The 22335-nt window shown below is 39.7% G+C and overlaps 1 protein-coding gene across 1 annotated transcript in view; it reads right to left on the bottom strand.

Moving 5' to 3' along the window:
• Positions 1-22335, bottom strand: part of Piezo2 (piezo type mechanosensitive ion channel component 2) — a 367270-nt gene that overhangs the window by 187994 nt on the left and 156941 nt on the right. The window contains exon 4 of the mRNA XM_090353510.1: positions 12502-12544. Within this exon, the coding sequence (XP_090209636.1) occupies positions 12502-12544 (43 nt within the window). The remainder of the gene's footprint in view (positions 1-12501; positions 12545-22335) is intronic.

Raw genomic sequence — 22335 nt, 5'->3', positions numbered from 1 at the left:
AATACAAATATAATTTAAAAATACCATGTAAATGACTCCAGGCTATGTGAATTTGGATCATAAATAATTTTTTTCATGTTAAGTCTATCCAAAAAATAGCTCATTATGTATAAGGAAATATTCTTAAAATTGAAAAATTGATTACAGGCATGAGTCACCCATGCCCAGATGATTTCTAAATCCTACAATTCCTGAAAGAAAAAAATAAAGATACTAAATATCACTAAGTCCTCCTCTGGCCATGCCTGTTAATAGCCTATTGCTTTTTTTTGCCAGTCCTGGGCTTGAGCTCAGGGCCTGGGCACTGTCCTTGGACTTTCTCAGGGCTAGAGCTCTACCAGTTGAGCCTCAGCACCATTTACGGCTTTTTTTTTCTATGTATGTGGTACTGAGGAATTGAACCTCACCAAACTCATGGCCCGAGCCTATTGCTTTCTAATAACTTTAAACACTTTTTTTCTTTTGGCAGTATTAAGTTTTGAACTCCGGGCCTCATACTTGCTAGGCTGGTGCTCTATCATTTGACCCAAGCCTCCACCCTTGCTCTTTGCTGGTTATTTTGGAAATGGGGCATAGCAAACTTTTCTGCCTTCGCTAGTCTCAAACTGAGATCTTCCAACTTTCTACCTCTTGAGTGGCTAGGATTACAGGTGTGGCCATGAGAGTTTTCTTCACCATAAGCATATTTAGAATGCACATGGATAGCTTCACATATATGCAGAATAAACGGAAAATGTAATCTGTTGACAATGAAGCGTAACTCTTTCATATGACCCATCAGCAATAAGAACGACTTTTATGCAAAAAACAAATTTACTATTCTTTCCTCTTCCATAGGAAGTGATTGTTCAGCCTTAACGAAGGCAGCTTTCTCTGCTAGAAATGATGGTCTAGCTTTAACAGAGCTCTGCAAGTCCTTTTTTTTTACACATATTTTTTAATAATTTTTTATTGTAATTAATAAAAGGGTTCCATGATATTTGAAAGATAGAGGGTGCATTAATTCACATACATTGATATCCTTTCACATGTCTTGTTCCCCATTACCCTCCCCCCCACCTACCCCCCACCCGAATCTTGGTTTTCCCCCCTTCCCTATCCAATTTCAAATAACCAAATACAAATATATCCGATATATCAGGTAACAAAGTGAGATACTGTAACAATATGAGATAACCAAGGAACAGCAAAAGAGATGAGAGATAACATAGCACCTTAAGAACAACAATCATTCATTATGTGGTTTATGTTTCTATATCCTAGAGATCCTTTCATTTAGCATCCTACCATATGGCCTTTTGTATCAAGGTTTTGCTCTATTACAAATCTCTGCTAGGAGAGCCCAAGGTTTCTACTGATTATGACAAATGAGGGAAACCATTGAGCCTCAGTTCCTTTGAGTCTGGCTTACATCACTTAATATGATCTTTTCTAAGTCTTTCCATTTCCTAACAAATGGGGCAATGTCATTCTTTCTGACAGCAGCATAGAATTCCATTGTGTACAAATACCACATCTTGTTGATCCACTCATCTACTGAGGGACATCTAAGTTGGTTCCATATCTTTGCTATGGTAAATAGTGCTGCAATGAACATTGTTGTGCTGGTGGATTTAGTATGTCTTTGTTTCTGGATGATTGGGTAAATGCCAAGTAGTGGAATTGCTGGGTCATAGGGGAGCTCTATGTTTAGTCTTGTGAGGAACTGCCATACTGCTTTCCATAGTGGTTGAACGAGTTTGAACTCCCATCAACAGTGTAGCAGTGATCCCTCCTGGCCATATCCACTCCAGCATCTGTTGTTATCAGTTTTCTTGATCCTGGCCATTCTGACTGGAGTGAGGTGGAATCTTAGAGTTGTTTTGATTTGCATTTCTTTTATGACCAGAGATGTTGAGCATTTCTTCATCAAAGAAAGAGAACTACAGACCTATTTCTTTGATGAACATCAATGCAAAACTTCTCAACAAAATACTGGCCAACCGTCTACAACAACTCATCAAAAAATTATACACTATGATCAAATAGGTTTCATCACAGGGAGGCAAAGCTGGTTCAACATACGCAAATCAATTAATATAATTCAGCACATCAACAGGAGCAGGGACAAAAATCACATGATTGCCTCAATAGATGCAGAAAAGGCATTTGACAAGATCCAACACCCCTCTATGTTAAAAGCTCTGGAGAAACTAGAAATCCATGGAGCATTCCTCAATATAATAAAGGCTGTGTATGACAAACCCACAGCTAGTATTATACTTAACGGCGAAAAGCTAAAGCCATTCCCTCTAAAATCAGGAACAAGACAAGGATGCCTATTCTTTCCACTCCTCTTTAACATAGTACTAGAATTCCTAGCCAGTGCAATAAGGCAAGAAGGAAGCATAAAGGAGATCCAAATAGGGAAAGAGGAAGTAAAACTTTCCCTCTTTGCAGATGACATGATCCTGTATTTAAAGAATCCTATAGACTCTATTCCAAGCTCCTTAAGCTGATTCAAAACTTTCAAAGAGTAGCAGGGTATAAAATTAACCCTCAACAATCAACTGCCTTCCTCTATGCCAACAGTGAGAGGAATGAGGCAACAATCAGTAAAGCAACTCCTTTCGCAATAGCCTCAAAGAAAATAAAGTACCTAGGAATTACTTTAACTAAGAATGTAAAGGACCTTTTTGATGAAAACTTTAAAACCCTGAAAAAGGAAATTTAAGCAGAACTGAGAAAATGGACAAACCTCCCTTCCTCCTGGATTGGAAGAATCAATATCGTGAAAATGACAATCTTGCCAAGGGCAATCTATAAATTCAACGTAATACCAATCAATATCCCAATGTCATTCTTTAAAGAAACAGTAGAGGCAATCCAAAATTTCATATGGAATAATAAAAGACCCCGTATAGCAAAAACACTTCTTAGCAGAAAGAACAGCGCAGGAGGAATTTCAATTCCAAACTTTAGACTTTATTACAGAGCTATAATTATCAAAACAGCTTGGTACTGTCACAAGAACAGGCCTGAAGACCAATGGAATAGAACTGAAGACCCAGATATTAAACCATAGACCTATGGCCACCTAATCTTTGACAAGGGAGCCAAAAAAATAGAATGGAAGAAAGATAGCCTCTTCAACAAGTGGTGCTGGCAGAACTAGTTAAAACATGCAGAAAGCTAAAGTTGGATCCTTCTTTGTCACCCTGTACTAGAATTAACTCCAAATGGATCAAAGACCTGGAGGTAAAAGCCGACACCCTGAACACTTTACAAGAAGGAATAGAAGATACACTAGACCTCCTTGGCACAGGTGGAAACTTTCTTAATAAGGACCAAGAATCACAATAAATCAGAGAAAGGCTGGATAAGTGGGACTGCATTAAACTGCAGAGCTTTTGTATGGCAAAGGACATAGCTAGTAAACTAATTAGGAAGCCTACAGAGTGGGAGAAGATCTTCACCAACCATACAACAGACAAAGGCCTCATATCTAAAATATATCAACAGCTCAAAAAATTGAATCAATCTAAAACTGATCTCCAAAGTAACAACCATCCCATTAAAAGATGGGCCAAAGACTTAGAGTCTTCTCTGAAGAAGAAACAAAAATGGCCTATAGACACATGAAGAAATGCTCAACATCTCTGGTCATAAAAGAAATGCAAATCAAAACAACTCTTAAGATTCCACCTCACTCCAGTCAGAATGGCCAGGATCAAGAAAACTGATAACAACAGATGCTAGAGGGGATGTGGCTAGGAGGGATCACTACTACACTGTTGGTGGGAGTTCAAACTCGTTCAACCACTATGGAAAGCAGTATGGCAGTTCCTCACAAGACTAAACATAGAGCTCCCCTATGACCCAGCAATTCCACTACTTGGCATTTACCCAACCATCCAGAAACAAAGACATACTAAATCCACCAGCACAACAATGTTCATTGCAGCACTATTTACCATAGCAAAGATATGGAACCAACCTAGATGTCCCTCAGTAGATGAGTGGATCAACAAGATGTGGTATTTGTACACAATGGAATTCTATGCTGCTGTCAGAAAGAATGACATTGCCCCATTTGTTAGGAAATGGAAAGACTTAGAAAAGATCATATTAAGTGATGTAAGCCAGACTCAAAGGAACTTAGGCTCAATGGTTTCCCTCATTTGTCATAATCAGTAGAAACCTTGGGCTCTCCTAGCAGAGATTTGTAATAGAGCAAAACCTTGATACAAAAGGCCATATAGTAGGATGTTAAATGAAAGGATCTCTAGGATATAGAAACATAAGCCATATAATGAATGACTGTTGTTCTTAAGGTGCTATGTTATCTCTCATCTCTTTTGCTGTTCCTTGGTTATCTCATATTGTTACAGTATCTCACTTTGTTACCTGATATATCGGATATATTTGTATTTGGTTATTTGAAATTGCATAGGGAAGAGGGGAAAACAAGATGAGGGGTGGGGATGGGGGGGAGGGAAATGAGGACCAAGACATGTGAAGGGGTATCAATGTATGGGAATTAATGCACCATCTCTCTGGCAAATATCATGTAACCCTTCTATTAATTACAATAAAAATATATGAAAAAATAAATGCTAGACATATAGAGAGAAATAAATCAGAAAAATAAATAAAAGAGCCATTAAGAGCTGTTCATCTAGGATGATGTACTTCCCAGGATTCTGATGGGAAACCCAGTTCCCATGAAATCTCCTAAATTGAAGCTGTTACTTCAGGTTAACAATAATATCTTTGCCATTAAGTAAGGTATGCTACTGGCTGAGATAAGACAGGGGTGCAAACCTATAACAAAGCTAATTTCAGACTTCTAAATAGGAATCAGATCAAGTAAGAAATATAAACCTTTGGCTTCTGGATAATCGGTAATTAACACCATGCCCCCAAACACTGCAATTCAACCTCCGCTACTAACACCCTGAGATCCTGCCTCTAATTCATCATGCTGTCCACACCTGACCTGAATTCTTCATGGAATTTGCTGTACAGCTCAACTGTACAAGCCATTAATGAAGCCTAAGACACTATGCTGATCCATTCTGTGCCTATCAAGGTGCCAACAAAGCCCCTGGGGACTCCAGCTGTTACATTCCAGGCCACAGTGTTCTCTATAGCTCAGATCAACTCACAGACTATATTAGTTATAATGACCTTATTTAACAAAGACAGAGTTCATAAGACTGTAGATACTTTCTTTCAGCCATGTTTTCAAATAGATTTTGTCACCAAGTATACATTATCTAGTGTTACTGTTTGAAAAATGAAGAATACATGAAAGAAGGGAACAGGGGACAAATAACAGCTTGCATAGTCAATATATGTCTGTGATCAAGAAAGTTGAAAATGTGAAATGGGTCTGAGGGGAGGGAACAGATCAGATAGTGGGGAATGATGGGAAAGGTAACTCTGAACAGGAGTCACTAGACAGACAGACACATTAGAAATTAGAACTCCCCTGGCCATACAACCTTTTGAAATCTGGAAAAAAAATAAAGTTCAGATTAAACCTTATAAAAGACTTGCTGATTATTTTTCTAGTTGGAAGCAAACAATTTAGGAAGACAAAGCTTTCTATAGCCTGAAAGAATGTAAATCATGTATTTTTTGTTATCTCCTCACAGATACACAAATATAACTAAATAGAAGACTATTATTTTTCAATAGGTGGGAGTAAGATCTCCCAGAAAATAAAGCTTTCACCTCTGCTGGTAGGCTGCTATGCTCAAATCTTATTATTCGATGCAAAAGAGCAAACATTGGGGCCGGGAGTTTGGCCTAGTGGTAAAGTGCTTGCCTAGCATGCACAAAGACCCAGGTTCAATTCTTCCAAACCACATACATAAAAAAAGCCAGAATGGCTCAAGTGGTAGAGTGTTAGTCTTGAGAAAACCCAAGGACAGTGCTCAGGCCCTCAGCCCAAGCCCAGGACTGGCAAAAAAAAAAAAAGAGCAAACATATTCAGACCTTGTTCAGACCTGACTGTTGCATCTACTGCTAGAACTTTGTAGTTTTTTTGCTTTTAGTCTCTTTGGAAAACATTACAGAGTCACCTGTGAACCACGAGCAACAATGACAAATGTCATTTTCAGATGGGAGCACTTAAGACACAGTGTGTGATTTTCCAATTTGTTTATCCCACGATATGATGTTTATCCCATGATATGATGGCAGAAAGACAGCCTCTTCAACAATGGTGCTCGCAGAATTGGTTAAACATGAGGAGCTGGGAGTTTGTCCTAGTGGTAGAGTGCTTGCCTACCATGCTCAAAGACCCAGACTTGATTCCTCGGTACTACATACATAGTAAAAGGCAGAAGTGGTGGCTCAAGAGGTAGATTGCTAGTTTTGAGAAAGACAGTGCTGAAGACCTGAGTTCAAGCCCTAGGAGTGGCAAACAACAACAACAACAATAAAAGAATTGGTTAAACTCATGTAGAAAACTTAACTTGGATCCTTATTTGTCACTCTGCACCTGAATTAATTCCAAATGGACTAAAGATCTTGAGATAAAGGCCAACACCCTGAAACTTTACAGGAAAGAATAGGAACGTCTTGGCACAAGTCAAAACTTTCTTAACAAAGGCCCAGAAATACAACAAATTAAAGAAAGTTTGGACCAATGGGACTGCATTAAATTGCAGAGCTTCTGTATGACAAAGGACATAGCTAGCAAGTTATACAGAAAGTCCACAGAGTGGGAGAAAATCTTCACTAGCTATATAACAGACAAAGGTCTCATATCTAAAATGTAAAATCCTTTTAAGTAAGTGCTGCAGGTGGCTTCTTGTTAGGTGGGTGTTTACAGAAAACAATATTAGCACTTAGTAAAATACTTAGCTATTTCACAATAGTATTTTTAAACACATTCAAAAGTTATCTTGAAATACTTGTACAACAGAGTTTCAACTCAACATGAAAAAGTGTCAGCTCAGGACTGCTCCTGAAAATCTTCAGGGTCTGTGTCTTATAGGAGTGGCTGAGTGCCCTCAAGCAGGGGCTTTATTTATTTATTTTTTAATAAAAGAATGAGTTTGGCCACTTTTCCTATTTTGTCTTACGGCCAATCTCTGTCTGCCTACCTGTCCCCCCCATCTCTCCCTCTCCCTCTCCTTCTTCCTCTCTTTCTCTCTCACACACTAAACGCCCACTTCTTAAAGTTCTCAGTTATTTCTTCTCTCTATTTTTCCCCTTATGGTTAATTTCATGTGGTTACTGTAGCTGACTTTGTTACCTAGTTTATTATATATATATATATATTTATTTGTTTATTTGAAATAGGAAACAGAAGGGGTAAAACAAAATGATTGGGAGGGAGTGTGGGGAGGGAAAAGGAGACCAAAACATGAGAAAGGACATCCATGTTTGAGAAGTAATGCATCTACTATCTGACAAATATAACTGTAACCCCTCTATACATTACCCCAACAATAAAAAAGAAAAGTTCTCAGTATTGATGTTCTGGGGAACAAAGCTCCAACAAATGGCAACACGGGAACCTACCCAAATATAGTACAGGGTGAAAAGCTGGGTATTTCATAGTCCTGGCAGCATGGTACAGACACAAATAAGTTTTCATTCCTGTCCTTGAGGACTAAGGATTTAACTTGATTTACAGCAGCTCCACCAACAAAGCAGGCATGATTCCTGCCCTGGAGATGTTACAACAGGGTCATTTCACTGGGAGTGACTAGTGCTAGGCTCAGTTTATTAACCCAGAAGCTTGAGAAGGGAGAGTTGGAAATGGTGTCAGTGACAGACATGTCAGCAACATAAGATAATGCCATGCACATACTAAAGTCACATTTTCCTTCCATTCTTCTCAGAAGCAAGCCTGCTCTATCAGTAGGTAGTGTGACTGTCTACCAGATTACTACAAGGTAGTTGGGAAAAGGTGGGATCCTTTCCCAGTTTGCTCTTTGCAGAGTCTACTCTTCTGTTAGCACGCTCCAACCAAATGCCCACGAGTTTCGCTATGGAATTTACTCCACAGCTCTGGGCTTAGCCTGCATGCATGGTGGGCTCCTTAGCTGTTCAGGGACTTCTGTGTGGGGAGTACATACAGGAAAATCATGTCCACACAATACATCTAACGTGATGATGGAAGGATGTAAAAAGTATCATGAGAGGTCTGTGGACCTAAGCCCTCAGGAAAGATCTTGCCCAGTGGTAATGCCTAAGCCCTGAGTTGTGAGTCACAGCAGACCTGGACGAGACAGCACTGCAGAAAGCTGGAGTCCCCTCTAAAGACCATGCAGGGCCTTCTGAGTTACGTCTACATTGGACAGGGTCCTGGGAGCATATGTGTTTCATTGCGCTGCTCTATTTTTAGGGTGGCTTATATTCTAATATGTTCTTAGGAAGATTAAGATATTTCATTCCACAATCCACTCCATACATCAAATAAAATCACACACAGTAATGTTATTACTAATGTAAGCTGAATCACTGTACTGATTATGTGCCATTATTGACAATAATGTCTTTTCTTTTTAAGTGAAAATGGCAAGTGATCAATAAAAGACTATTATTTTTCAATAGGTAGGAGTAAGATCTCCCAGAAAGCAGAGCCTTTGCCTCTCCTGGCAAGTTGCTATGCTCAAATCTTTTTACTCCATGCAATAGAGCAAACATGTCCAGACCTTGCTCAGACGTGACTGTTGCAGCCATTAGTAGAACTTCATAGCCTTTTCACCTAGGAACCACGAATCACGAAGACAAATGCCATTTGTAGATGGGAGCCCTTACGACATGGTATGCGATTCTCCAAGTTTGTTTCTCCCATGAGACCATAGTGCCACAGGCTGAAGCAAAGGTGGATTTGGAGGTGGGATGTATGTAGGTTTGCAGGTTGCAAATATGATCTGAGATTACTGATTCCATCACACAAACTGTGACAATGTGTATAATGCATATAACAAATTGTATCTGAATATTCATATATATGCACACCACACACACACACACACAGGGTTTCCAAAATGGAAATGGCTGGATGCTGCTGTCTTGGACTTCTCTGTCTCTCTATCTCTGTCACTGTCTCTGTGTGTATGTCTGCCTCTTCCTATTTCTGCTGGCACCAGGGCTTGAACTCAGGGCCTCGTTCTCTTACTTAGCTTATTGCTCATGGTTGGTATTCTACCACCCCTCAATACATTTCTCCAGTCCGGCTGTTGGCTGGTTAACTGAAGATGAAGTCTCAGAAACTGCCTGTACCCATGCTGGTTTCCAACTCTCATCCTTCAGGTCTTGAGTAAGGATTACAAGTGTGAGTCTATTCTAATTACAAACTTTGAAAAGCTTCACAGAACCACCAGCTCTCTGATGGAAGCTCTAATATGTTAAGTACAGGGTCTTGTTGTTATTGTTTTTTGTTTCTTTTTAGAACAAAATATTAAATTAACTTTGAGTAAACCTTTTGGACATGAAGAGACAATTTAAGTATCAAGAAGCTGAAATGAGATTGTGAAGGGGGATGGGAATAGGAAGTAGACAAAGGTGTAAAGGAAGAGTGGACAAACAGCCAGGATCTTCAATATGTACATATGAAAAGGATGTAAACAATGTGAAAAGTGGGGCCAGGAGCATAGCCTGGTGGTAGAGTGCTCACTTAGCATGTATGAAGCTCTGGGTTCGATTCCTTGGTACCCCATGCACAGAAAAAGCAAAATGTTGCACTGTGCCTCAAGTGGTAGAGCACTAGCCTTGAGCAAAAAGTGTCCAAGGACAGTGCCCAAGCCCTGAGTTCAAGCCTCAGGATTACAAAAAAAAAAATATGAAATGTGTGTGGGAGAAGGGAACCAACAAGATAGATAAGAATGATGGAAGGGATGACTTTGATCCAGAAGCAGTGAACACTGAGGTGGATGTACTAAATTGTAATCCACCTGGACAAGCTTTTGTAGTTCAGGAAATAAAAAAAATAGAAAACAATCGAGAATATTTTGTTGTGTTGACAGCAACATCGTAATATTGTGTTGGAGGTGACACACAAGATAGGGTACTTCCTTTTCAGGATTCAAAATATCTCTCTATATAGGGAGTCCTAAAATAAAATAAGAATGGAGATTCAATTGTTTGCAAGGCAAACGTGCTCTGAGATCACACAAACTGTGACAATATGTACAATTGTGCCTGATGTATATTGCCTCTGAATATATGTGTACATACATGTATATGTGTATATGTACATACACGTGTACACATAATATGTGTATATATATGTATATACACATGCATTTATATATATTTATGTGTATGTGTGTACATACATATATGTATACATGTATATGTGTGTGTATCTACATATCCACAGGGACAGCCGATCACATCCCAGCAAACATCATCCAAGTAGGGTCAAGTAGGTTGCCCCTCCCCCCAGTAAGCAAACATTTCCCAAGGAGGGCTTAAGGGGTGGCCCCCTCAATTCTTCCTTTAGGTTATCCTATATACACATACACACACATACACACACACACACATATAGTTTGAGACATCTGTGCTTTCTTATTCTAGGAGAAAGCTTCGAAGCTTCGGCTGACAATATCACTTCCTTCCCTTCTAATGTGATCACTTTAACATGATGTAGTGGATGAAAGAGGACGCAGCATTGACAGGATCAGTATCTCTTAGAATTGCTCTAAACTCTCACAGATGGAACTCAGGGCCTAGGGCTTGTTAAGTAGATGCTGTACCACTTGACTCTGCCTCCAGCCCCTTTCATCTTATTTTCAAGGTAGGATCTTTATGCCTGGGTTGGCTTTGGCTGTAAGCCTATTACTTGTGAGTTCGCTTGATGGTGGGGATGTCAGGGGTTTGTGCTGGTGCCCAGCCACTGGGTGAAATAGAGTCTCGTGTACTATAATGCTCTGGCAGGCCTTGAACTGTGATCCCGCATCCTCATCTCCCAAACAACAAGGATTATAGACTACTTGTGGAGCTCTCTGGCCCACAAAGAAAAACTGAGAAGTATCAGCAGCACTGTATGCCCTCCCCCTGCCAAATCTAAAAAGGCCAGTAATGGTGCCAAGAAGATTGAAAGTGAGCACAGAGAAACAAGAGGCTTTGAATCCATCAACAGATGGCTTTTCAAGAGAGGAGCTGCAGATGGGTATTCTCTGTGGCTACTGGAGAAAGGCTGCATTTTAAACATTTTATTCTTTTTTAAGTCTTGATTTTTTTTCTATTACTCATTCTGAGTCATGAATTCAAGGCCTGGGAGCCATGCTTGAGCTTTTTTTGCTCAAGTGAGGTGCTTTACCATTTGAGACACACCTCCTCTTTTGGCTTTCCACAGGTTAATTAGAAATAAGAATTTCAACAACTTTTCTGCCTGGGCTAGTTTCAAACCACAATCCACAAATCTCAGCCTCCTGAATAGCTAGGATTATACAGGAGCCAAGCAGTACAAAGCATTAGTCTGAGCACCAGAAAAAAACTAAAAAGAACTAGTAAAATATACTTTTAGACCAAAAGAAAGTGAAAAATACTTTTGTCTGTTAGTGACTACACTTACACTGACAGTTGCACAAACGGTGTAAAGGTCCTGGGACATAGCCCTCTGCTTTGCTCTCACTTTCTTAGCCAGTGGTTCTAGGATGCTGAGCAGGCCCCATACCCGAATGCTGATAATGAATCCATCTTCTTTTCTTGGAGAAAATGCTGATAAAGAGGTGCTGGCAGCTAATAGTGATAGGGTCCCAATTTTTCCTACTCTTGATTTTAATAATTAAGGTACATGTCACTATCTGTACAAATTTCTCCAGAGAAAAATCACACCCTGGGCAGGTCATATAGGACACTGACAGTTGAGGAGATTTAGCTCCATTTCTAGAGGTTCTTTAGTTAGCCAACTTACCTTCATACGGCTCCATATCACCAGGATCCCAGTGCCAGGACTTTGCACACACACTGCTTCAATTCACTATTTTCCTTGTGAGTCCAGCCCAGGTTTTCACAAAGACCCTGAGACTCAGGAAGAGGTGACTCACCCAAGGCCACAGAGTTGAAGCAATGGTGCAAGACTGACCCCTTAAAGCAAAAATTCCCTGGACACTGGCCTAACAACTGAGGGACAACTCAGTGCCATTTTAAGTTTTCTTCTCTTAATAGTCTTCCCAAGTCACCTTGGGGTAACAAGATTAATGGGTAACAATTTTGTGATAATAGCAGAAAATAGTCTTCTCAACTGTGACCATCACCAACACACACACACACACCTAAAATTTATGCAAATACTCTGAAGACAACCCCAGGGTCCATGAGCCTCCCTGTCTTTCCAACATGGCTACATCCCACTAAATCTCCTTTCTCTGATCTCTGATGTTTATCAGTCTCTTTCATTGGTGTGTCAGAACAGGGATGGGAAGCCCAGCCTTGTCTGATTGAAATCCTCAGAATCGGGGTTTTTCACCCCTTAGGATTTCATATTGATCTAGCATGGGCAAACCACCTAGAATAAAATGGGACTTGTTGACTCCAGCTTACCTTTCGAAGCCAATCTGCCGAAAAGCCTTCTCCCATGTGGAGCCTGTAAGGGAAGAAGAAGTGGTCAGTGCACTTCCGGTCTCAGACAAGCCTGTTCTATTGTTACTCAGACTTGCCGGGGCATGGTATTCCATTCCAATGAAATGTTCTGGTTTTTCCCTCCCAGGCGTGGCTCTCCTCTCCAGTCTACATGTAGTCCTTGTGTTTCAGTCACTTGATTTGATTTGATTTTTCATTGGCAGTCTATGTCTGTGAATGGTGAGATGAGGAGAAGGAGAATATGTGGCACCTGAAATATAGATCTTTTCTTTGTGAGGACATTCAAACCCCTCATTTCCTGTTATTTGGGGATATATAAATTATTAATAATCCTTCTCCTACGGTGCAAATCAGCAGCAGAGTATTTCTTATCGAACTTGGTACCTGGTAGCCACTTTTTTTTGCCACGCCACCTTTCTCCTTCTCTAGCTTCTGAAGATTATGGTGAGGCAAAGGGTGAACAATTGAGTATATTGGAGAGACCTTGATCAAGTAGAGGTAACACCTCTTCTTCCCAAAGACAAGGCCTGTGCTGACCTTAGAACAGATCTGTGCAGGGGACAGGTGCCTTTCCCTTTGGGATGAGGAGAATGATCTAAACAGATGCTAGACAGCTCAGTTACCCCAAAGGGCGACAAAAGAGGCACTCCATGAAGCTGGTCTAGTGATAGAGTGCTTGCCTAGCATGAATGAAGAACTGGCTTTGATTCCTCAGTACCACATACATACAAAAAGCCAGAAGTGGTGCAGTAGCTCAAGAGGTAGGGCTCTAGCCTTGAGAAAGCCCAAGGACAATGTTCAGGCCCTGAGTTCAGGCCCCAGAATTGGCAAAAATAAAAATAAAAAAGAGAAACTCCATTAGCCTCCATCGGGCTACTAATTTTTGGTCTTCCTCTCTCTTTTTCAGTGAGAAGTCTGTACTCTTCTCCTCCATCTAGTTAAGAGTACTGGTTGGGGGCTTATAATAATCCAACTATCATAAATAAAAGGCTCTCTGCACTTCTCTGGCTTCTTACTTTCAAATAAATGTTACCTCTACTCCCACTTTTTCTACTTCATAATTCTTTATTTGGTGGAGGAAAGGACCCAAGACCCTTAGACTGATCAACAATTTTGCTCTCCAGTTCCAGGAAATGAACCTTTCTGATTCTGCATAAGGACAAAGCAAAAATGTACAAATGGGAATTCATCAAATTTGATGAAATCAAATTTCCAGACAACCACCCTTCTGAACTTCTAAATATGTCTACTTCAGAAGAATATGAATGAAACTCTTGCTAGGGACAAAAATAAAACATGGCTGGGCGTTGGTGGGTCACACCTACGCTCCCAGCTTAAACATATACGTGAAACCCAATCTCAACCCATCACTAGCTTCAGTAGCATGGACATGTTTTTTCAACTACAACAGAAGCACAAATTAGGTAGATTGCAGCTCAAACACCAGGTCAAGAAGTGAAACTCTTATCTCAAAAATAACTAGTCTGAAACATGTGCTAGGGGCATGTCTCAAGTGATAAAGCACCTGCCTGGCAATTTGTGACACTCACTTCACAAATTAGGAAAAAAAAGAGGAGGGAAGTAGAGGGGAGGGAAGGGTGAAAGGAAAAGAGAGAAGGGAAGAAGAGAGTGAGATTTGCACTACTGCATTCAGGTCTTATCTCAGGAAGCTGGCTGATATCCAATTGACACTGCTAATCTCCATCCTTATGCATCACATCTTCCTATTACTAAGGTTCAATCATGAGTTTAATATTTCATTTTTTAAAGGACTTGGAAGGCCAGGCACCAGTGGCTCATGCCTGTAGTCCTAGGTACTCAGGAGGCTGAGATCTAAGGATCATAGCTCAAGGCCAGCCTAGGCAGTAAAGTCTGTGGGATTCTTATCTCTACTAAACTACCAAAAAAGGTGAAATGGGGCTGGCTGTAGCTCAACTGGTAGAGTGCTGGCCTTGAGCAAAAGAAGCTCAGGGATAGCACTTAGGCTCTGAGTTCAAGCCCAAAACAAGCCCTCAAAACAACAAAAAAGCTTTATGCTAACAATTTTAGTCAGGAGAATGCAAAACTGGGATTTGAAGTCTACAAATTTCCATGTAATAACTGTTCCTCACTTGCTAGGCATATAATAATGATGCCAAAATGTGTTCATTTATGTAAAATAGCATTTAAAAATTATTGTGAAGGTGATGTACAGAGGAATTATAATTACATAAGTCAGGTATGAAGTATATTTCTTTTTGAAAACTGTTACCCCGTCCCTCCAATATCATTTTAATAAAAATAATTCGACATGTGTCATATGTGGGAAACATGGATTCTTTTTAGATTTTGAGACTAAACCAGTGGCAAAAGTTCTTTGATTTTAATAACTACTGTGATTCATATTGCCCTGAATTCCTAGCATGCGATGTGCTGGTTGATAGCCACAGTAGAGTACTAAGCCAGTGGCCACCCATACTGCTTTTCTGAGAAAGTATACAGCAGGACTTCATTCACTTTAGGCTAATAACATCTTCTGATGCCCATTCTATAGTCAACGTTAATGGGAATGGTGTTTAAGTTTCTTACAAACTCTGCCTCCAATGGTATATCTTTATGTGTCCACAAAGGACATTAGCCAGACTTTGAGGAAAGCCAGGCACTCACTAGAAGGAGTAGCCCCAGGAAGTCTGAGCTAGCTCCATGATAGACAGAACTAGTCCTCAAGGAGTCAGACTTAGTCCCTGGGGGGACAGAAATAGTCCCCAGGGAGTCAGGGGTAGTCCCCAGGGAAACAGAGCTACTTCTCAGGGATACAGAAACTAGGTCAAAGATAGTATGGAAGGATCAGTTCATTATAAAGTTGGGTCTCTATTAATTGGACATAGTAATGTACAGAGGGCTTACAGTTACATAAGTAAGATAATGAGTATATTCCTTTTCAAAGTGTTACCACCTCTATTGTATTCTCTCACTTTCCCTCCTCCCCCCTTCCCCCAAGTGGTAAAGTTCATTTCCAACAGAGTGTGTCTAGTGACACTTAGTTGTTGCAATGTTTGACCCTTTGTCTCACCCTTTCTGTGCTTCCCCTCCCCTTCCCCAAATCAGATCAACTTATACACAAGACAAAAGGGTACCAAAATCAGAAACAGTGACCTCAGGGAATAAACCAGAGGAGAAAATAAATGAAACAAAGACATCATTTTATGTGGTCATATGTACATAGCTATTGGGCTGTTGTGAATCTCTGCATATATTAATTATTAAAATGAGGGAAACTAGGTAGCCTATGTTTCTTTGGATCTGGCTTACTTCAGTTAATATAATTTTTTCTAAGTCTCCATTTCCTTACAAATGGGCCAATATCATTCCTTCTGATGGAAGCATAGAACTCCGTTGTGTATATATACCACATCTTCTTGATCCATTCATCTACTGAGGGGTATCTGGGTTGGTTCCATATCTTAGCTATGGTAAGTAATGCTGCAGTGAACATTGTTGTGCTAGTAGGAAGTATGCCCTTGTTTCTGGACATTTTGGTAAATGCCAAATAGTGGGATTGCTGGACCATAGGAGAGCTCTATGTTTAGTCTTTGAGGAACTGCCATACTGCTTTCCAGAGTGGTTGAATCAGTTTACATTCCTATCAACTGTGTAGTAGCATTCCCTTTTGGCCACATCCCCACCAGCATCTGTTATTATTGGCTTTGTTTTTATTTGCATTTCTTTTATGGCCAGAGATGTTGAACTTTTCCTCATGTGTATATTGGTTATTCTTATTTTCTCCAAGGCAAGGGACAAATGTAAAGGGGATTCAAATAGGGAAAGAAGAAGTAAAACTCTCTCTCTTTGTAGATGACATGATTCTATATTTAAACAACTCCACAGACTTCTCTACCAAGTTGCTTGAGCTGATTTGAAACTTTGTCAAAGTAGCAGAGTATAACTTAACCAACAAAAATCAATAGCTTTTCTGTATGCCAACCAATAATGAGTGAGGCTGAAACCTGAAAAGCAACTCCTTTCGTAATAGCCTCAAAAAAAAAAGCCATAGGCATTAACTTAATCATAATCGCTGAAGGAATGCCATGCTGAAAACTTCACAATCCTGAAAAAGAAAATTAAAGCAGAACTAAAGAAGCTCCCATGCTCCTGGATTGGGAGAATCAACATCATGAAAATGGCAATACTGCCAAAAGCTATCTACAAATTCAATGCAATATCCATCAATATGCCAACAACATTCTTTAATGAAATAGAAGAAATCCAAAAATTCATATGGAGTAACAGAATATCCTGAACAGCAAAAACAATCCTTAGCTGGAAGAACAGTGCAGGAAGAATATGAATACTAAACTCCAAGCTATATTATAAACACATAGTTTTAAAAGCAGCTTGGTATGTCACATGAACAGACCTGAGGGCCAATGGAATAGAATTGAAAATCCAGAAATGACTCCATAGACCTATGGGCACCTAATCTTTGACAAGGGAGCCAAAATCATCACATGGAAGAAAGACAGACTCTTCAACCAATGGTGTTGGCAGAATCGACTATACACATGTAGAAAACTGAAGTTAAATACTTAAATATCACCCTGCACCATAATCAACTCCAAATCAATCAAAGACCTAGAGATAAGAGTAGATATCCTGAAGATATTACCAGAAGGGACAAGGCCTACATTAGGGTTCCTTGGCACAGGTTGAAACTTCCTAAATAAAGACCAGAAACACAACAAATCAAAGAAAGGCTGGATACATGAGATTGCATTAAACTGAAGAGCTTCTGCATGACAAAGGACATAGCTAGCAAGACAAATAGGAAACCCACCGATTTGGAGAAGAGTTTCACTAGGCATAAACAGATAAGGGGTTCATATCAAAAATAAACTTAGGGCTCAAAAAATTAAGCCTCCCTCCAAATTCCCAAAGAAACAACCACTCCAGTAATGGGTGGACTAAGGAATTAAAAAGAGACTTCTCTGTTACTCTACTATTTGAGCCACATCTCCAATTCTGGCTTTTTGGTGGCTAACTGGATAAAAAGTCTCACTGACCTTTCTGCCTGGGCTGGCTTTGAACTGGGCTCCACAGATCTCAGCCTTCTGAGTAGTTAGAATTACAAATGTGAGCCAGTAGCACTTGCCTGAAACTCTCTTCTTCTTCTTTTTCCTCCTCCACTGTGATGCTGATGCTGATGCTGATGTAGTTGCAGAAAGGGGTTACAATTCCCTAAGTCAGGTTGTAAGTACAAATGCTCCTTGGTCAATGTCACCCTTCTCTTTATTCTCCCTCATCTTCCCTTTCCTATCTCTACCCTCAAATTACTTGTTTCTTTCTCTCTCTCTCTCTCTTTTTTTTGTGGTCATAGAGCTTGAATTCAGCCTGGGTACTGACCCTGAGCTCTTCAGCTCAAGGCCACTGCCCTGCCCTTGAGCCAAGCTCCACTTCCCGTTTTCTAGAGCTTCATTGGAGACAAAAGTCTTGGGTCCTTTTGTGCCCCAGCTAGCTTTGAACCTTGATCCTCAGATCTCAGCCTCCTGAGTAGCCAGGATTACAGGCATGAGCCACCACGCCTGGCTACATGTTTCATATTTTGAAGCCTTCTTTCATCATTGATTATTGTAACTGTAAAATAAGTTCATTATTTTATTATACTGTACTAATAAACTTTGAATATGGAGTTTTGATTAAGAAATAGATCCCTCTTCATTTTAACAAGAAATGTGAATTTATCTGGTGAGGAGAAGTTAATAGTTTGGGGGCATGTATCCCATGACTATTTAGAAAGAACATTATTCAGCCACTCAGCTAAGTGCACTGGAGATGAGAATATGGTTTCTGGTCACTAGAACTAAATCTCATTTGTGACTTGAGTGTCTCTTATTCTCCAGGCTCACCAAGCTTAGCAGTCATCTTGATCTGCTCAGAATGGGACTGGATCTATTGAAGTATGGTTTCTGCCCTTAACTTTCAAATACACATGAGAGGATTATGTGTGTTGTGAGTTCTTGGTGCCAATGAAATAAGAGGCACACCATAAATGGAACAGACATATCCAGATCCTTTGGCACTGAAACTATTTTTGGCAGCTCATTATTCAGTTACTGGGGAATTCTTTTAAAGCCATTAACCCCCACTCCCTTTACGTGGTAAGGGGATACTAGTCTCCATTGCCAAAGAAGTCCAAAGCCCAGGAAACAAAAGCGCCTGGCAGACTTTCTTAAATCTCATTTTTAAATGAGATTTACAGAGCCCTCAACTACATTGCTTTGTGAAGTATTTTGGGATCCAAAATATTAAATGGATAGCTTTTAGAAAGAAGTGGGTTCTATGTTTTAAATATCTTTTAGTAAAGGAAATTGCTGTAATTGTTTCAGTTTGTTACTATTTTTTTAATTCTACTGTTCCTAATGGATTCTATATCATAGATATGCATATGGAAAAGCAAACAGCATGTGCAGGCCTCAGTTTCAGACATCATGGGAGGGTCTTGGAATGTGTCCCCATGGGCAAGAGGCACTATTGCAGCACACAGAGCCCTAGAATATACTACACTTTTAAGGAAAAAGCAGGCAGCAGCAACATTGAACCTATGGAAGGCATAGCAGTCGTGAGAGGGATTTTTTTTTTCCTTTCCAACGCTAAGTTCATTAGGAACAATGAACTATGATGCTTCACTTTGACACACCAGCAATAGAATGGGAATCTAGAGCAAAGTCAAGAGACCATTATGAGTAAACCAGTCCTGGCTCCTTATTCCCTGCACAGTGAGTCTGTTCCTGTGCACATCCTGGTGACCAAACACCCTGAATGTGTCAGCATGGACAGGAAAACAGCTTCCAGGGGACATGACATCTGTCTGAAGGTGAAAATGTACCAGTAATTGATCTTTCACTACCTGGCCATCCTCAACCCTGACTCTGTTGACTTAGCAGATAGATATTATTGATATGTTAACATGGATAACATTGGGTCTTGACTTAAGATATGGGTAAAAATAGCTTGTAATTATCAAAAATGCTTTTCTTATCACCTATCACCATGTATAGATAAATAGATAATAAGACACTGTGTATATATGATATGTATGTGTGTATGTAATATAGATGATATATGTATGTATTATGTATACACACACTAGATATATAAATTTGTGTGTATATATATATATAATTTATATCTTTCCCTTTCCTCTGCTAAGATTTGTATATGTATCCCAGAATTCATGCATTGGTAGATTAACTATCATGTTCATATGCTGATGATATTTCATGATAGGGTCAGGAAGTTACTAGGATTAAAGATTAAGTAAGGTAATTAAAGCAGGATCCTCTTTATGATTATTAATGATTCATAAAGAGAGAAAGAGAGAGAGACAGGAGGAGAGGGGGAAAGACTCTCTTGCTGTATCTCATTATGTGGTGTTCTCAGCAAGGCTATGAGATCTAGCAAGGACTCTGATTTTGTTTGTTTGTTTTGTTTTTTGCGAGTCTTAGGCTTGGGCTCAGGGCTTGAATACTGTTCTTGGGTTTTCTCAAGGCTAGAGCTCTACCACTTGAGCCTCAGCACCACTTCTGGCTTTTTTTCTATGTATGTGGTACTGAGGAATAGAATCTGGATCTTTGTGTATGCTTGGCAAGCACTCTACCACTAGGCCAAACTCCTAGCCCTGCCCAGATTTTGATGCTACACTGTTGGGCTTTCCACTGTATAGAACCTAAATAAACTTCTACCCAGCCTCAATATGCAAGTATAGTAATAGAAAATGGACCAATGATTTTCTTTGTTTAGTCTCTATAACTTGTTTGTTACTCTATCTGAATATAATATATAATGCAAAATATTTTTCTCCCCTAAATGTCCTGTGTCTGAATATCACTTTTAAGATTGTACTTGATTGAGATTTCTGTTACCACATCTTTTTCTATACCATCTTTCTTTAAGAACCTGTAGATTACATTGTTGACTTTATTTTATTCATTTTTTATTCTGTTGGAGTAATACTTTGCAAAAAGTGTGGGGTATTCCTATTAAAAATAATAGTATTTCCATATACCAGAGGGCTGCCAACCAGCCAAACTCACCACTAGGCTTAGAAATGGATAAAGATACACTCAAATGTCAGGGAATATCACAATGCTAGTGCTTTCATTTACATCCTCTTAACTCTTTTTTTTTTACTGGATTTTTTTAATTGTAATTAGTAAAAGGGTTACATGATATTTGCCAGATAGAAGGTGCATTAATTCACATACATTGATACCCTTTCACATGTCTTGGTACCTGTTTCCCTCCCCCCCCCACACCCCACACCCGTCTTGGTTTTCCCCCCTTCCCTATCAAATTTCAAATATCCAAATACAAATAAATTCAGTATATCAGATAACAAAGTGAGATAGTATACCAATATGAGATAACCAAGGGACAGCAAAGGAGATGAGAGACAACATAGTACATTAAGGACAACAATCATTCATTATATGGCTTTTGTTTCAGTATCCTGGAAGTATCCTCTTAACTCTTGAAAGAAAAAGTTTTTCATATGTTATGAACAAACCCAAGGCTTAACTATATATCCAACACAGAATGTGATGTGAACCTATAAGGGAAAACAGAGGACTTTTTCTCAGTTGACCAATAGTGACATTTTCTAACTATTGAGATTTGCATTGAATTTGAGTTGAAATCTAATAAACCATGGAAATGACAGCTCTTAATTCATGACATGTACCCAAGCAATGCAATAGCAGCATTTAGGGTTAAATGAAGAGATCTTCTAACTTCTACTTCCCAGATGATATTTTTCCTTAAATGGATTAAAAATGATACAGTTAGATATGGCGCACACATGTGTAATCCTGTCACTCAGGCAGGAATTACAGGAATTACAGGGGAGGAGGAGGAGGAGGCAACAGCACACACATTTCTACAGCAAAACACCACCTTTCAGATAGGATATCACAAGGACTTTGAAACAAGTATTCCTATTTCCCTATAACTGAGGAGGAGGGCAGGGGTACTGTCTGGTATCAGATAATTTCCCACTGGGCTTGTAAGCACAGCATAACTGAAACCAAGGCACAGAGTTTCCATACAGAAGGGTGCCAGGAGCTACCTGCACTGCCTTTCCAGCTCAGGATAGGGGATGTGGAGTCCCAAGGACACATGCCTGATCTGTTACCCAGTAATTGTGTTCTTCCACTCAGGTCTGCACTAATTTCCCTTCAGAGAGGAGGAGGAATTCTTGTTCACGCATTTTGTACCCAATTCTCATAAGCCATATGTTACATAAATGAAAAGGGGCTGCTGTAAATGAGCAAGTGTCATAAATACAGAACAAATGGTAGAGTCATGTCCCAGGATTTAATGCTGTCATATTCTGTGTCACAAGTGCATATGAAACGCAGGTTTCTGGATCCAACAAAGAAAAGGCCAAAGTCACCTTTATTTATTAGTGACCTGCGGAGATTTGTGACAACCTTCCTTGAAGTATTCATTTCTCCCACACTTTACTGGCCAGCGTGTGTCTTCCCAAACTGTAATTCAGAGCACAGAGACATTTTGATGGGAGCACATAGGGCCTGGGATGAACGGTCACATGTCCCTCTCTATTATTTGCGCAAAACTTAACAGCACTTCTTCACCTAACAGTTTAATTTGGATGCATTAGCGGGAAGAAAGGAAGAGAGTTCTCAGTTTGTCTCTACTGATTTCAAAAGATTTACAGTCTTCTGCTAAGGTTTTGGCTGACTGGAGTCTCCCAGCTGCTACTGCAAAGGTGTCCATGCATGTCTTGATGTAAACACAAAC

Source organism: Megascapheus bottae, chromosome 19, assembly GCF_031878675.1.
Source record: "Megascapheus bottae isolate mThoBot1 chromosome 19, mThoBot2.hap1, whole genome shotgun sequence".
Taxonomy (NCBI): Eukaryota; Metazoa; Chordata; class Mammalia; order Rodentia; family Geomyidae; genus Megascapheus; species Megascapheus bottae.
Note: the sequence above shows the minus strand (reverse complement) of the source record. Positions and strands in the feature narration are given on the sequence as shown.